We start from the raw sequence: 16787 nt of genomic DNA, 5'->3' as shown, positions 1-16787 counted from the left end.
TTAAGAATGGGAATTTGCCTTTGGCTCAAACAGCTTATCTGAGCATCTCGGGCCCAGAAGTAAAGAACTGCAATAAGTTTACGATTTCATAGACAGAAGTTAACGCTAAACACATGAACACTTCTTAACTTTATTAACAAAGAATGTCACTTTTAAATTCAGAGTGCATATACTGTGTTATGCTAAACACAGCCAGTCGTTAAATAAAAAATTAAAATGTTGTTCGAGTAAAAAATATATAAACTTGACTGTGGCTGAGAGGTCACTTTATAGATAATTAAAATATCTGTATAGAAATGCATTGATAAAAATAGAATTCTAAAAATGTAAAAGTGCTTCATTTTCAAGATTGTTATTGTATGATTTGTACAGTTGGTTATGTGTCAAATGTAAAAAACTCAAAGGAATTACTTATAGCTGTTCAGAAAAATCCTGTACAGCGTCTTGGTTTGGTTTTTCTTTAACAACCACCTGATTAACTCTTCGACATCCAAGACTGAGATGTCTATGTTATGTTTGTATCACTGTGTGTGACATGAGCACTGTACATGATGGTGTGCATTATGAATCCAGCAGCAGGTCATCATCAAGGCCAGTGTAATACTAGATGTGTAAATGCCTTGATTTTGATTGAATGTATACAAAACAGATGGTATGAGTTCATTATCTCAAACAGTGATGATGCAGTATTGGTGGACTGTTGGGGTGTTTCATTTTTTTATTAACTAATATTATTCCAGCTGTGACTAATAGAAAGTATGTTTTAATAGATTCAAGCTCTGCAAAGGTTCTGATCTATAAAACTGGGACTTTGGATGTCTATGAATATATTTGTAAGTGGATGAAAATCCACATGAAATAGAGGAATGTTGCCCAGTTTAAAAAAAAAATGTTTAAAAAACAACCCTCCTGCAGTACTGTATGTAATTTTGTGTTGATCTAAAGACTCAGCTGAGTGTACATGTCCGTGATGTAAGCATCTCTTCATTTGTATTTTTTTACTCATGCAATTATTCATAGAGCATTCATTATCAATACACTAAGGCTTCTGCCCAAGCTGTGGTGTTTGGTACAGAGTTGTGTGTTTTCTCTGTGTCTGGGCTTCAAAAGGCTAGCTGAATTATTTTTTTTAGGATTTTCTCAGTTTCTCGCTGTGTCCAAATTAACAACAGCCGTTTACAGGGGTGAGAGAGACTTTAGCAAGCAGGAACATCATGCAGTATAGTTGCATCACATTTGCTGCTGTGCAGACGGTTTGTGTTTCAAACAGCTCCTGTTGAGAGCTGATTTCTTGACAGGTGCAGCAAGCAGCGAGCGGCCAACACTTAAAGGTCGACAAGAATTTGATGGTGAGATATTCTGGGTCAAACCAGTTCATGATAAAGGCCTCTGCAGGCTTTGACCTACTTCTTTCTAGGTTGTTGCGATGAACTCATTTTAGACCATGGTGGATAGTTTCAGTTTTGTGGATTCACAGGTAAAAACACATTAAAAAAAACAAGGTGACATAACATGGGAATGCTTACACTGGAGAATGATGAAATACATAACAGTATATGTTGATTGTCAGGAACTATATTAAAATATCCCAAAAGTATTTGGTTGGGATACATCATGAAGAATCCCAAAAATACAATGTCAGTTGCTTATGGTTTATTGAACTGAAAGTACCAAACAGAAAGAAAGGAAACGCACAAATCTGATAACTTAACCGCCTTTTACTGACACACACAGCAACATGTGATTCGATGACTGTATTATTGTGAGGCAGATTATAACGAGAGAAAGGCAAAGGGGCCAAGAACAGAGCCCTGAGGTCCTCCAGAATTCACATCAGAAAATATTAATGCAGTGTTAAAGGATTCAGATAGGAAGGATTTTCACCATGTGAGAGGACCGAGATGATAAATGTGTTATTGAATTGGTCAAGGAGTATGATCAATGAATGAATAGTGTGGACAACTGCAGTGAAAATCCAGTAATAGCAGCACCCGTGTGAAATCTGAATCCATACTAAGCAGTTTCGGAGGAGGGACAGGATCTAAAAGCACTGCAAATATAAATGTATTACACAATATATGGGCTGTAAATTGCTGAGACAATGTTCTCTTGAGTAGAAGCTGACTTCAGCTTAGACAATAATTCAAAGTGTCAAATGTGTTCGGACAGAAAGTTACTTGGACTTAACGTGTGAATATTGTACTGCAGATATTACAGAAATAGTTGGAGACAAGGTTTCTGTAAAATAAAACTAAGACGTCATGAGCCATGAAGGGCAAAGCTGCTGCCTGTTTGCTGGTTTAGGGTGAGTTTGACTACTGTCAAAAATGAATCTACAACTTAGTTTGTTATCACTGCTTAAGCCTTGAGCCTTTTGGTGCCATGTTTGTCCACTCACTTATTAAAAGTGAAAACTTCAGATAATCTCAGAAGGAGACTGTGGGAGCGAATGTGTGCCAGGAGGACTGGGACAGGGCAGAGGGACTAAATAAGGACAACAATGAATGCTTTGCCTCCGAGAATACATTTCAGAGGAATACATGTACTGCCATGATTCACAATGAGCTTTAACTTGCCTTCTCTTTTACAAATACGAAGTTTGTGATTCCTTTTATCCTTTACTCATGTGGGTACATGTTCTTGTTAAATTGTTCATTGCATTCAAAGGCGAAATAAGAAATACACCGTAAGATCTAAGCAACACGATTTGGCAAAAGCCCTTTGATCAATTTACAGCTTAATAATTTGTGTGCTACGGTGCCTTTCAGATGATGCAAGGCTGTGTCTTCCACTGAAGCATTGCACTGCTATGTCACACAATACATACTTAACACAGAGAGGAGAGGAGCGTTGCCCTCAGCACTACTGGAGCTGTGCAAGTAACTATTTTCAGTTTCAGGCTTTCAAAACATAGGCATTCAACCTCTTTTATTTAAATCTTCAGCAGATTATTTTTAACCAATTTATTCACCAAAAATGGCAGTGGTGCATTTTTTTTACTGATGTGATAAATAGATGATAAAACCCTTATGAATTTTCCATATGACATAGCACATCAAATCATAATTTAGAATACATCATGATAAACAACATTTGGCTTTGCGAGACTGCTAAATATCATACAATGGTAATTCTTTAAAAAAGCTGTCAGTATTAGGCAATGTTCAACAGCTGGCAGTTCTTTCAATCATTGTTTTAGTGCTATTCATTTTAATTTTGCATATGGCAACATTTTAGTAAGATAACATTGTTTATTACAAGCTTCAATCACACATTGGTGCTGACAATGAGATGAATAATGCATTGTTCCCAATTCAGACTATGTATATTTGCCTAAATTATTCTTGTGTTGCAATGTGTTGTCACTAGAAAAAAACATAGGCAGACAAATTAATAATCAAGAACAAAATGTACATACTTTTCTCGAGCAGCAGCAAAAGAGATTTGCCACAATTATTGTGTTGAGAAAATATGTTTTATCATCATCTCAGCTTTTCTTCTGTGATGGGGCTGGAGTATTGCCAACAAATGAAAACAAAAGAAAACCCATTAAAAAAGACCAGACGCCAAGAAGACATTTACTCCTGAATGCAAAGCCTGATCTTCATTCAAAATGAATGCACAGTCCATATTTCAGTTCAGGGTGATATTAAGCGTAAAAGATATGTAGATCATTTAAAAACTAACAATACAAGTTCAGTGTGTCTTCATTTGATTCTAGATTGCATAAGTATTGCATAGTGAGACTCCTGTTGTATAACATGAGGACGGGAGTCTACTGAATCATTGAACTAAGCAAAGATCTTAGTGATAAACTCCCGGAAACGTTTAGCGTACTGCTCTGGATGAACTGTGGAGATTTCTGCTCCTGCCTGCATAAATAAAAACACACACACAGACACAGTCTATTAAAGATATGTGAATAAACATGAAAGCAAACCTTAACACTTCACAGGATAGACATGTAAAGACAGAATATGCCAACCAATCCGTTTAAACCTCTCACCCCGTGTTTGACAGCCTTGGCAGCGTGAGCAGCCTTCTTCTTTGTGTCGTACTGTGTCAGCATGTCAATCAGGCCCATGAAATACACCTCCCTCTGCGGTGCACCTACATGGGAGGGATTCACAGCCTTCAGCCAGTTATATGCACACATGCCCTTATCTACTGCATCCCAGCATTAAATGAGGTTCAAGTGTATTACAACGAGGGGTGACACAATATCAGACTTTCACGAGATTTTGATGACAACAATCAGGCTCCACAATCAAAGCTTTAACATGCAACATCTAAGCACTACTGTCTGTATGTAAATGCAGCTTACCTTATGTTATTATTGTTTCGTTTTTTTTATTCATACGGTTACTTTCCTTTTTACTTTATTCTTATAATCCTTATGTGAACTCTTATTCTGTTGCTGCTATGCAAACGTGTTTTCCCTACGGGGATGAATGAAGGTCTATTTTATCTTATCTTATCTTCTCTTATAAATAATTTCAATATCTTTAGAAAAAACAACAACAACAATAAAACAAGTCATTTATACTATCTGAGGTTCGATTGTCGAACCTCAGATTGAGGAGGAACAATGCGGATTCCGTCCTGGTCGTGGAACGACGGATCAGCTTTTTACTCTCGCAAGGATCCTGGAGGGGGCCTGGGAGTACGCTTATCCGGTCTACATGTGTTTTGTAGACTTGGAGAAGGCGTATGACCGGGTTCCCAGGGAGGTACTGTGGGAGGTGCTGCGGGAGTATGGGGTGAGGGGGTCTCTACTCAGGGCCATCCAATCTCTGTACTCCCAAAGCGAGAGCTGTGTCCGGGTCCTCGGCAGTAAGTCGGACCCATTTCCGGTGAGGGTTGGCCTCCGCCAATCCTGTTTGTAATATACATGGATCGGATTTCGAGGCGTAGTCGTGGGGGGGGGGGTCTGCAGTTCGGTGGACTAAGGATTGCACCACTGCTTTTTGCAGATGATGTGGTTCTGATGGCTTCATCGGTCTGCGACCTTCAGCACTCACTGGATCGGTTCGCAACCGAGTGTGAAGCGGCTGGGATGAGGATCAGCACCTCCAAATCTGAGGCCATGGTTCTCAGCAGGAAACCGATGGACTGTCCACTCCAAGTAGGGAATGAGTCCTTACCCCAAGTGAAGGAGTTCAAGTATATCGGGGTCTTGTTCTCGAGTGAGGGAACAATGGAGCGTGAGATGGGCCGGAGAATCAGAGCAGCGGGAGCGGTACTGCAGTCGCTTTACCGCACCGTTGTGACGAAAAGGGAGCTGAGCCAGAAGGCAAAGCTCTCTGTCTACCGGGCCATTTTCGTTCCTACCCTCACCTATGGTCATGAAGGATGGGTCATGACCGAAAGAACGAGATCGCGGATACAAGCGGCCGAGATGGGTTTCCTCCGCCGGGTGGCTGGTGTCTCCCTTAGGGATAAGGTGAGAAGTTCGGTCATCAGGGAGGAACTCGGAGTTGAGCCGCTCCTCCTTCGCGTCGAAAGAAGCCAGTTGAGGTGGTTCGGGCACCTAGTTAGGATGCCACCTGGGCGCCTCCCTAGGGAGGTGTTCCAGGCACGTCCAGCTGGGAAGAGACCAAGGGGTAGACCTAGGACCAGGTGGAGGGATTATATCTCTTCTCTGGCCTGGGAGCGCCTTGGGATCCCCCAGTCAGAGCTGGTTGATGTCGCCAGGGAAAAGAAAGTTTGGGGCTCTCTGCTGGAACTGCTACCCCCGCGACCCGACCACGGATAAGCGGGAGAAGATGGATGGATGGATTTATACTATTTAAGGCACAAGCATTTATTTACTTCATTATTTACATGACTTAATATTTATGATATTGTCATAAGTATTACAAACAAAATATATGTTTTCCTTTTTTAAATATAACAGTTACCATAAATACCAGATGTGTGACTTCTCTAACAACAGTGTGACCTACTTAAACTCAGCAGAGATATCTCAGTTGTCCCGACTCACCCACAGCGCTCTGAATAGCGTACACGTCCACGTAAGGGTCGAACTCGCCGGGGCCCATCGGTTTGAAGGAGTTCATGTAGCCTCCGATACCCCCAGATGAGGTGGAGCATGGAGCGTGAGCCAGGCCGTTTTCCTCCACCTCTTCCTCTTCATAGGACGACTCCGTGTCCTCCTCGTCCTCCTTGTCCCTCTCGGCCCGCTCAACATCATGGATGCCCAGCAGCAGGCTGTAGTCCATGATCTTCATACGCACCAGAAACTGCAGTGAGAGGACATGTACATGTGAACAAGTTACGTATGAGAAAACAATGGTCGCTTCTCCAACAGTTTTCTTACCTCGATATCTCTGTTCAGTTTGTCCATGATCTTTTCCCTCTCCTCGGCGCTCACATACACTTTTTGCATCTTATTCCTGAAGTCTACATCTTTATAAGTGGGAAGCTCCTTCACCTGGAAATAAAGAGCTATGGTCATCAAACGTTAAATGTACATTTTAGCGTAAAGATCACAATATCCTTTAGCAGTTTTCTCATGCAATTTCCAACAACATAAATGTCAAATAATCATACCCCACATTTTGTTTTAATGAACACAGTTGGAAAGCTCAAAGGTTTCCTGCAGTTATTTAGACTCGATCCATTTACCAAGCTATTTTGTAGTCTAGTTATTGAGGTCAAGCCAAACAGAGGGGTTCTTATGTTATTTAAAGTCTTATTTGCTAAGTGAATTTCTGTGCAAATATATCTGAACATCTAATATTAAACTCATATGTGTCAAAAACAATAATATTATACAAAATATTGGGAATGTGATTTCATACTCTGCCCTCAGTCGCACATTTCACACAGTATTCCTCTGGATTGTTGTTGTTAGAGATACAGCATTTCAAACTGGGGGGAAATGAACATACGCCCACACCTACAAATAGGCCCGTGGCTCAGCTGCAGCCAATTCATCTCATTACGTTGTAATCGTTTAGCATGCAACAAAGAGTTATAGATTTAATTGACCTTTTATCAATTTAATTACAGTTCTCTAAGATCTCACTATAATTATTTCACCTACCAGGCTCCTAACATTTCTTATTATGGTTTCCAAATTAGCACTCTGCTGGTTTGGGGGACTGCTAAAGGGGCATTGCGCAATTGAACATGAACGTCTGGTTAATCTTCAGGAGAAATACCAACGAGCCTGAAAAACCCGTTGAGTTGACAATATCTGAAGGGAGCTACTTTATGGGAAATGGAGGATTCAGGCTTTTTTTATGTGAGTGCAGTATTAATAGAATAGAATAGAATTCCTTTATTGTCATCGCACCAGGTACAACGAAATTTAAAAAAGCAATCCTCGCAGTGCATTTCCACATAAAACAAATAAATATATATCTATATAAACATATACACATTAAACATGCTCACACATCCATACCAACATGCATACATGCCCGCACATTATTTAAATACAGTTTACAATATAAAAAAACACAGGGATGATATTTTGCATCTCTGATGTCGATCAGTTAATAAGTTAATACAACTATTAAAAAGTAGTGCAGTTGGAAGTTGTAACAGTCAGTTCAGCGTTTGACGGTGTTCAGTTCTCGTATGGCTCTGGGGTAAAAACTGTTTTTCAGTCGGTTTGTTCTTGATTGAATTGACCTGTAGCGTCTACCGGAGGGCAGAAGAGCACACAGGAAGTGTCCAGGGTGTGAAGAGTCTGCAATTATTATTTTTTGCCTGCTCTGTTGAGGCAAAGTTGGCTGAAGAGTTCCTCCAGAGAAGTCAATGAAGTACTCTTTTTTTAAAGAATGTAAGACCAGCAAATCTTTTTAGTGGTCTAAGTAATACTTAACCTATCTTTCAAAACGTTTTCCTTTAACAAGACAATCCATAAACAGTAGCTGTGCCAAATGTATCATTGTATCTACTATTGCTAAACTACGGTTGCAGGATTTAATCCATTATGTTTTCATTAGTCTGTGTTCAATTATATTAAAGAGAACAGGTTGATGTGAGTCATACATTACTTTTTCTCTCTGTGGCATTGATATCAACAGACAGTCTTTAAACAAGACAACACTCATGCTGATTATTTAACTCAAACCTGACTGCATTCCTTCAGCAGACTGCCAATAATAAACATCGTGTAGGCATTAGGCAATGAGTGGGATGCCAACCCTCGCTTGTTAACAAAACAACCGAAGGAGCAGCCACTTGTTAACCCTCTGCTCCTTCTCCTTCCCCGGGTTCGAGAGAGCGTGGTTGTTTAGTTAACATTTTATTTATGGTCTGACTCATTTATCCTTTATCTGACTGAAGTTTCTGAAAGTTCAAATCCATTGTGGGTGAAATATCAGCAGCCAAACTGTGCTCTGTATTGATACATCGTTAGCCCTCACCATGCTGCCAGTAACATAAGGATTTGAGATAAAGTGCTTCAGGAAAGTGTTTTAAAAACTGTAATTAAGTAAGCATTGTCCACGTCAGGTTACGTTGTCAGTTGTAGAGGCTTTTGGTTACACACATACGTTTGGTATTATGCTTTGAAAATGAAGTGGTGTTCATTTGTGAAGATTATCTTGCTGATATTTTTTTGTCATTATCATATACACATCTACTTGTGTTTGCCGGAGAGTGTTATTTTGAAATAATCAAAACAAACCTATGGCTTTCCGTTTAGGCAACCAGTGCTATGCTGACCTCTGTGTTGACCTACAAAAATACATTATCCCGGCAGCACTTTTTCTCTGAGCCTAAGCTATGATACATAGCTTGGGGGGTGCTATACTGGTTATAAGAATGCAGAGTTTACTAGAGCTTATCATTCGACCTTTTCCTTTTCTCGATCTCACCTTCTCTTTAAAACTTGCTTCACGAGACACCAGGGACCCCTGAGGAAAGAAAAGACATATTCACTCAAAGTTAACATATGAGCCAAAATACTACAGAAACTATACATATACATTCACACATAACTTCTTAAACTGTCATTCTGGCTTAGTTTGTATCAATCACAGGACCATTGTCAGTCAGTGTTTTACATACAATTCAGCAGTCAGGTGGCAAAATGAGCTGAGTTGAAATGTACTACAGATGCTTCAACAGCCCACCATGCCAGTGTCAACAGAAAGTCCATACTGATAGTAGTTTCTGAATCCTCATCAGTTTAAGCCAGGATTTACCTTGAGGTCGTACTTCCTGTGTACGTGCAGTCTGTGGCTGAACATGTTCCTCATTACTAGCAGGTATGTGTCCTCGCTCTCCACGGTGATTCTGTACATGGCCAGGAACTGAGGGAGCAGCGTACTGCCGTGGCACGTGACGATATGCTACAAGGGAACAGCAGTGAAAAGACAATGAATCTTGGGGAAATTAAGGATGCATCAACACAATGCGATAAGTAAATAAAAATATAAGACAATACATAAATGTTTGGAGGATGTGTGCCACTGTTTTGTTTATATTGTGCAATGCAAAGTCCTGCCAATGGTTTCAGATAATTACATTGTACACAGGTGCAAGTCATGCAAGAGAAACAAAAAAATCACCAAGAAAAGCAGAGAAGAAGAATACGGATAGCAACAATAGACTGTAAATAAGGTGTTGTCAGAGTCACTGTAATGTCACACATCATTTGGACTTTGTCGACTATTGTATTGAAGCCTTGATTTTGTTATTTTGGCCATTGCCATCATCTTGTTTATTTTTGGAACCAGCAGTGACACAGGACGCTGGAGCAATGTACAATGAAACATTGAACAACAATTTTTGATTACACTGCGAAAGGTTTAAAGTTTTAAGACAAAAAAACAGACAGCTCGGTGGTAGAGACCTGTCAATCACAAGGTAGTCATGCCCTAAAGCACATACTGTTTTTACAGTTTTTTACAAAATAGACATCACGTTGCATTACAAAAGCCTTGAAACTAGCAAGTGAGAACATGCACTTGTCAGGAATATGTTTGCCGCGGTAACAAATGAAGTGAGAAGCAGGTTCTTTTTCTTATAGACTTCTGTAAAACTGGACTTCTTTTTACAAACAAGGGTCTTTTGGAATAAAACTAAAGGAACCATTTCTTAACTATAACCAAGTCCATACGCAGAACTCAAATGTTGAGGGTTCTTTAAGCCAAAATGTAATGTCAAATATAATTTCCTGTTAAATGTGTTTATCGTTTCTATCTCTCTCATTATGAAGGCCAGTAGAAGCAGACACAGTCATGAAAGCATGTGTTTGCTTATATCTTTATCAACTCAAATTGAAATGAGAGCGCTGGTCATTTATCATTACTGCTAGTCAAAAAACTCTCCGTTTGAAATTCAAATGCTCGTCCTATTGCTTTGATGTTGTAAAGTACCATGGCAACCAGGGTTATCACAGAAAGAGCACATTTGCTCCTGGTATTCAAAGGAGTGGAAAAATATGCGACTAATGAAATGTTTCCTCAGATTATACTGACTAGCCACAAACTAGAATGTAGATCTATAGGATGATGTGTTTCTCACTGTGAAAGGAAACCTCCTACCATAGGTAAGCTCCCGCCCCCCCTGAGTTAGTCCTACCTGGTGATACTCAGAGAGGATGTTGTGAATTTCCTCCACCTCCTCACTGGAGATTTCTTTTATTATCAATGTGTGGTCGTATGATGTCAGCAGCAGCTCCAGGCGTTGCCCCTCCTCGTCTTTTAGTGGAGGACTGCGGGCCAGAGACACCTGTTGGTGAGAGAGAGGATGGCAACATGAGAGATGAAACGAACAATACATCTGCCAAGTCAGTGAAACCTTTACTTCCATTACACCAGTGTCCTGTTTTACAACCGTTTTTACACTGAAACACTATTTATAAAGCAAACATACATTTTAAGATACAAGGCATACTCATGTTATTGTTATCATACTATAACTTTGGAAGCATTTTGTATTTATGCACACTTTGTAACAAGACATTTGCTGCATCACTTTACAAATGTGGTCTTCTATGAAGACCACCTCTAGAGTGCATTCATTAAACATTATTGATGAGACTTAAAAGGAACTATAAGCCTCAAATTCATCGGTCAATCATTGATTATCATGTAAAATGCTAATCACTTATAATTCTGCATAGATTATTTAATGAAATGAAATGCATGCAAATGCGTCTCGCTTTATTTACCACCAGCTATTATGACTTTCTGATGAAACATTATTATAGATGCACCAATACGTCTGTACTGTACATATACAACGATCACTTCTGATACTAAAGCAGACTATGAGTTGAGTACTGAGGTGTGCATAGGTCGGTATAAATAGTCATAACATTATATGCCCATCAGTCAACCTCTAGTTTAGAACGAGTCATTAGCATCCATAAGACACTTTAATTTATAATCAATTATAAGACACATCTATAATATTTTATTGCTGTTGATATGCTGCATCAGAGACTATTAAGTGTGTTAGAGTAGTCATGAATTATTATGCATGCATTACTATTCACTAAGACTGCCCTCATGATACATTATAGATATGGTCTTTGTAGAAAGTGTTACCTAAACATTTATCAGCACATACAGTATGCCTCACATAGCAATTGTGGGCTAAGCAAATGTGCGCTGAGCAGACGACAACTCTGTCTGCCACCTGGCACATGCAAATATCACACAAAGGAATGCAAATTTAGAAGGGAGCAGCTCAATTGATGCAGCGAATTGTCTGTTTTTTATGAAATCACACACTGAAAAACCTTTATGCTCAGTGTTCATGAAATACTGTGTCTCTATTTTCCATATAGTTAGATCTTGTTAGGGAAGGTATTGTTTTTTCTGTCCATGGTTTTTTGTTCGCACAATCCAGTGCTGATTTACATTGAATTTGAAGCTTTACCTGATAATCTTGGTCCTCTATACCGAAGCGCTCTCGCAGGTTTCTGAACACCTGCGGGCAGTAGTCTTTAAATTTGAACTGTCCTGGAAGATTCTCTCTGAAAGAGAAACATAAAAGGATTCAATGCAGCTTGATATACTTTGCTGCTGCAGCATTCTTCACTCAGCGTATCATTAGCAACTGTTGTTGACTGGGAGCTTCACAACAGATGCCAATGTTTCCATAAAAGACATATTTTTTGAATACATTTTTCAAATGTGTTATTTCTGTTCCCAAAAGTAACATGATTACATTTCAGCTTATGCTTGACTGACATTCTCTTACAAAATGAATTTGATCCAAACAAAGACGGTAACCAATTCAAATTGTGTTCATTATTTAACACAAATAGTGTAGCTTTGTAGTATATAATACCACTAAAAGCTACAATATGCTGCTTTTTCGATTGTCCAAATTGACAACTGCATCATGGGTTACTATCAAACTATTTGACTTAATTCTCTTTATGCCTTGCTGTTTCACTTAAGTGTTTTCTACATCAAGCACCATGAAACACACTTGAACTAATCTCACCAAGGTAACAGTAATTTTTAGCTTGAGAAAAGATAGTGTGTTGTTCTCCCCACTTCTGTTTATAAATCTTTACACAACCTGGATTCCTGGATGGATTAAGGGATTATTGAAAGCCTCAAGTTTTCTACACTCTATTAGTATGGAAACTGAATAGCACCGCTTTCATATAGTTCCCATTCAAAAAAGGCTTTTTGTGGTTATACTTTCTCTTATTATTGCTCATCCTCTGCGAGTGCAACATGATCTGAGGGGTTTAATTAAACAATGTTTTGTCTTAAATATGTAAATAAAAGAAAAATGCATTCCCAAAGCTGGTGTACACTTTCATTATTTTACATTACAATGACATACATTGCTTGGCACCATCCCCTAGCCAAGCAACATTATCATATTGTTTGGGCAGTTATTGTAAGTAATAATGGTTGTAACAGTGTTTAAGTTATTGTTACTGCAGTAAAAGCATTGTTGTTCTCTAAAGGGAGGACTGCGATTTCCATTAAGCACAGGCCAGCATATAAATCAGGGGCCACAAATAAATCTGTGCAAATCAGAGGAAGCAGGATGAAGGTTCCTACAATGAGACGGACAGATTTGGGTGGAGCACAGTACTTGTTGAAGAGGTGGTTGCTGACTTTGATCTTGGTGCTGGCTTTGAAGTCGTCTGGGAGCAGCATGACAGGTACAGGCACATGGCTCAGGTCGTTAATCTGCTTATGATCAATGGATGAAGAGTAAATCAACACATATTCACTCATATGTTAAAATTATTTTAAAAAAACATGTACCTACCGAGTGATTGATGCCCCACATCAGCACGCTCAGCACGGGGTCACTGGCTCGGAAAACCTTCACTTTCTGCTGCACGAAATGCTTCTTCTTGGTCTTCCTTTTGGGCGCCAGGCTGCTCAGAGAGCTGGAGGTGGCTCCGGGGGAAGACATGGCACCTGTATCTCAGTCTGAGAGCAGGGTGAGCTGTATCTGTAGTGGCGTCCTGTCTATGTAAAGTAGCCTAAAGTCCGCCTTGTAGTCTGTCTCTGCAGCAGCAACCTGCTGACTGAACACCTCCTGCTCCACAGGCTTTGCTCCATTCAGGGCCACTATGAAACTAAACACCGACAAAACTCGGAACTAAATCAGCATTACAGTCGGTAAAATGTAGCAATGTTCAGAAATAATCTTTACTCATCTCATGCACGTGATGTGTGACTGGTTTCAGTGGTGGAAAGTAGCATTAGCTTAACTCAAGTACTCTACTAAAGCTACTTCACTTGAGTATGGATTTTATTTTGAAATGGGTTCTTTTGCCAACGACATCACTGCAGATTATTTGACATCACTGCAGATTATTTGACATCACTGCAGATTATTTGATGTATAACATAATGAGTTGTGTTATTGGCCACTTATAATATTAACACTGATAATAGTCATTATCCTCATCATTAATATACCTCCTCACAAATACTAATACAATCATTTTGTGACAAATGATAAATAAATGTCTCATGTTGCTCAATTTTAAGGATTTTTGAAGAACCCCTTATCACTTAATCATCCCTTTAGATTTATCTTGGGCCTGGCAGCCTTATGACTTGTAACCACTGTCGTAAGGTTTATAAACTATGTTATTAAACTCCATTCATCTAGATGAGGTTGATAACATAAAACACCTTTCAGTATAATTGTCTTAACAAAAACGTAATGCTTAGGTACTAAACACCTTAGTTAATGATATGGAAACATATGCAGTTATTTCAATTTTGATGTCTCGCAAGTGAAGATAATAAACTGTCAAATTGTTTTATTGTAGCAAAATCATCAATCCAATATTGATACATTAGTTCATTGGGTTTGTTCTACCTTCAAACTCCTTTATGTTCAATAACAGACATGTTTGCATGACTTGTATGTTTTATTATTTAAATGCACAAAATCCACAAAGCATCCATCGAGTGTCTTGTGGGCATGTTTGCAATAGTGCCCATCAGTGTCAGTTTGAACCTTTCTTAAACACACCTCCTCTTATTGTTCGAGGCACGTTTTCTTCATGAAAGCCAAAAAAGCATAATAATAATAATGCCCATCTAATTCTGTAATAAAAACACACGTTTTGTTTAAAATAATACCTTAAGTGTCTGCTTTAATGGGCAACCACTGATACATGACTTTTAGTCTAATTATCTACTTACTAGATATATTAATATAAATAGAATATCATATTCAAAGCAACATAAATAGGATTACATACAGTAATTACAGTAATACAATTACATTGGTTTCAAAGTAAAAACAAATACTGAAAATATATACAAATATAAAACATTATTACAAACATTTTTTTTCCTGATAATGTTTGATGGCTCGAAATATTAATGAAGCTAAAATGTTATACACAAATATGACGCTCTAACCGCTGGGGGCATTTTTGCAACTAACATAATGGATGGATAATTTAACATGTAGATATAGATTTGATCTAAATCTCACATAAGCAGAAATGAAAGGAATGTCTAATTAAAACAGTCCTAATATGTTCAGTAGAGGGCGCAAGGAGACAAAGTTACACCAGATTTGGAAACAGCTTTTCATTGGTGGAGAGCTGTTTCTGGTGGAGAATGAAATGTGAGACTCTGATGAGCTTCCTCTGTTTGGTGTTCCTTCATCTTTATCTCGCCTTAGCAATAAAGCTTCAGCCTCCTGTGATTCATTATTGTGGACTTTATGCCATTCAACAACTCAGGGGGCCCTTCTGTTTCGTTTTTGAGGGGACTTCCACACCCTTCTGATCCACACACCAGCACTTGCCACGTCGCTTAGCTCGAGAAGACATACACTGCTCAAACAGAGCAAACAGAAATATAGTTTTTCAGCTGGGAATACAACCACACATCCGTAGGAAAGGCTTTTTATTATTCCTCTCGTTTTGCAAACTCACCTGCTTCTTTCTGAAGAAACCACGCTTGTCACAGTTGGGCATGTAAATATCATCATCCTTCTTAAATACGTGGGCATCATGACCTTCGATAAGTGTAGTTATATATGTACGACATGGATGCTGTAAGAGTTGAAAACACATGTGAGTGCCTGACTGAATTCATGTCTCAGCATTCTTTAGGTCAATCAGTAAAAATGATGTTGTTACCTCATCCGGATCCTCAGTAGATGCTGGAGCTAGGATCAAATAGAGACAACACATTTAGCCTTGATCACTTCTTAAGTAAACACTTTAATCAAACAACAGTCATTCCATTCTCCACTACTCAACAACTTGAATGCACTTTACTCACAGTTATCTAATAGCAATAATTATACTAAAATTACTATTAGATGAAGTAAAAACCATCTTGAGAATCATTAGTTATACTGCGACCTTTGAGCCATAAAAACATCTCCTTTGCTGAAACTCGTTGTGTAAAAACATGTTTTTCTGTTCAAATGTCCTCGTCACTCCACTCTTAACTCTTCACAGGAATTTACTGAATGCTCACTTGTTGATAATTGGTGTCAAATCCTGACGAACTAATCAGCAAATGGTCAGTGTTGGTGAAACCCATACACCATGAACCTCACTTTCTTGAATCTCGTCTTACCTACTGTTGGGACACTTTCAGTCGGGCTGGTGCTGCTGGCGTTACTGCAGACCCCCCTGCCTTCGAGCAGGGCACGGAGGGGCCTCGGCTCATCCTCTGAAGGGGCACAACGCAGACCTTGGGCGCAGCTGAGAGTGTAAACCCCACAAGCTTCTCCAATGGCCAGAGCGGTGGCATTTAAAGCTACGACCGGCTGACGCTGTGTGGACTTTGATTTGCAGGTGGCACATCCTCTGGACGGGGTGGTCAGCTGCACTGGGGACGACAGAGCCGGCTGGAGGAATAGCAGCAACAGGATGTTTAAACACAGAAGCATCTCACACTGGAAGTTGTCCACGAATAAGGTAACAGTCCTACAAATGTACTCGTTGTATCAGGACTTTTGATCCCTCTCTATCCTAAAGTAATCCCTCTGAAGTGTGCCTGTGTTTAGAAAGCTGGATAGTAATTCCCTCAAGCCCAGGCAAAGTGATAATGAGGCTGAGAGACAACACTGGCAGCAGCTTTTAAAGAGTTGAAACCAGTGGGAAAAGGTATGGGAGGGTACGTGATGGAGAATGTTAGTTTTCCCTCTTGTTTTCACACAGCTGAGCACACCCCGTTTCCCTTCTATCCAAAACTCACTCACGCATGCTCATACCATTTGTTGTCTGTCATCCTGCAGGATAGTAATGTGTTTCTAAAACCACATAAATCACAAGTGTTTGCTATGTATGCTACTCCATTGCTCTGCCTGCTCCCCACTGAGAGGATAATTTATTAACCGAGGAGACA

The 16787-nt window shown here is 39.4% G+C and overlaps 2 protein-coding genes across 3 annotated transcripts; both read right to left on the bottom strand.

Moving 5' to 3' along the window:
• Window positions 1-3589: 3589 nt before the first annotated feature.
• LOC117447236 (phosphatidylinositol 5-phosphate 4-kinase type-2 gamma-like) lies at window positions 3590-13362 on the bottom strand. The gene is made up of 10 exons (XM_034083917.1): window positions 13213-13362; window positions 13033-13130; window positions 11851-11947; window positions 10546-10695; window positions 9165-9311; window positions 8835-8873; window positions 6320-6433; window positions 5984-6242; window positions 4007-4110; window positions 3590-3872 (listed from the first exon to the last, which is right to left on the bottom strand). Exons 1-10 carry the CDS (start codon window positions 13360-13362, stop codon window positions 3792-3794), a joined length of 1239 nt encoding a protein of 412 aa, XP_033939808.1. The 3' UTR covers window positions 3590-3791.
• An 847-nt stretch (window positions 13363-14209) lies between these two features.
• On the bottom strand, window positions 14210-16787 carry LOC117446742 (insulin-like growth factor-binding protein 6). Of its 2 annotated transcripts, XM_034083116.2 has the most exons (5): window positions 16654-16787; window positions 16014-16287; window positions 15566-15594; window positions 15359-15478; window positions 14210-15256 (listed from the first exon to the last, which is right to left on the bottom strand). In XM_034083116.2, the coding sequence occupies exons 1-5, from the start codon at window positions 16654-16656 to the stop codon at window positions 15152-15154; spliced, it is 531 nt and encodes a 176-aa protein (XP_033939007.1). In that variant the 5' UTR covers window positions 16657-16787; the 3' UTR covers window positions 14210-15151. The 2 variants fall into 2 exon arrangements, with proteins under 2 accessions (XP_033939007.1, XP_033939006.1); XM_034083115.2 differs by lacking the exon at window positions 16654-16787 and having other exon boundaries at window positions 16014-16602.

This window comes from Pseudochaenichthys georgianus, chromosome 5, assembly GCF_902827115.2.
Source record: "Pseudochaenichthys georgianus chromosome 5, fPseGeo1.2, whole genome shotgun sequence".
Lineage (NCBI taxonomy): Eukaryota > Metazoa > Chordata > Actinopteri > Perciformes > Channichthyidae > Pseudochaenichthys > Pseudochaenichthys georgianus.
The sequence above is the reverse complement of the archived record's forward strand: the minus strand, read 5'-3'. Positions and strand labels throughout refer to the sequence as shown.

Excerpts from the sequence above, each read along its gene's own strand:
- LOC117447236 (XM_034083917.1), bottom strand. The coding sequence starts at position 13,362 with ATGTCTTCCCCCGGAGCCACCTCCAGCTCTCTGAGCAGCCTGGCGCCC. Across the intron at positions 10,696-11,850 it reads TAGAGGACCAAGATTATCAG|GTGTCTCTGGCCCGCAGTCC; the intron begins GTAAAGCTTCAA and ends TCTCACCAACAG. Across the intron at positions 6,243-6,319 it reads AACTGAACAGAGATATCGAG|TTTCTGGTGCGTATGAAGAT; the intron begins GTAAGAAAACTG and ends CTCTCACTGCAG.
- LOC117446742 (XM_034083115.2), bottom strand. The coding sequence starts at position 16,329 with ATGCTTCTGTGTTTAAACATCCTGTTGCTGCTATTCCTCCAGCCGGCT. Across the intron at positions 15,595-16,013 it reads TGAAAGTGTCCCAACAGTAG|CTCCAGCATCTACTGAGGAT; the intron begins GTAAGACGAGAT and ends ATTTGATCCTAG. Across the intron at positions 15,257-15,358 it reads GTTTCTTCAGAAAGAAGCAG|TGTATGTCTTCTCGAGCTAA; the intron begins GTGAGTTTGCAA and ends CTGTTTGAGCAG.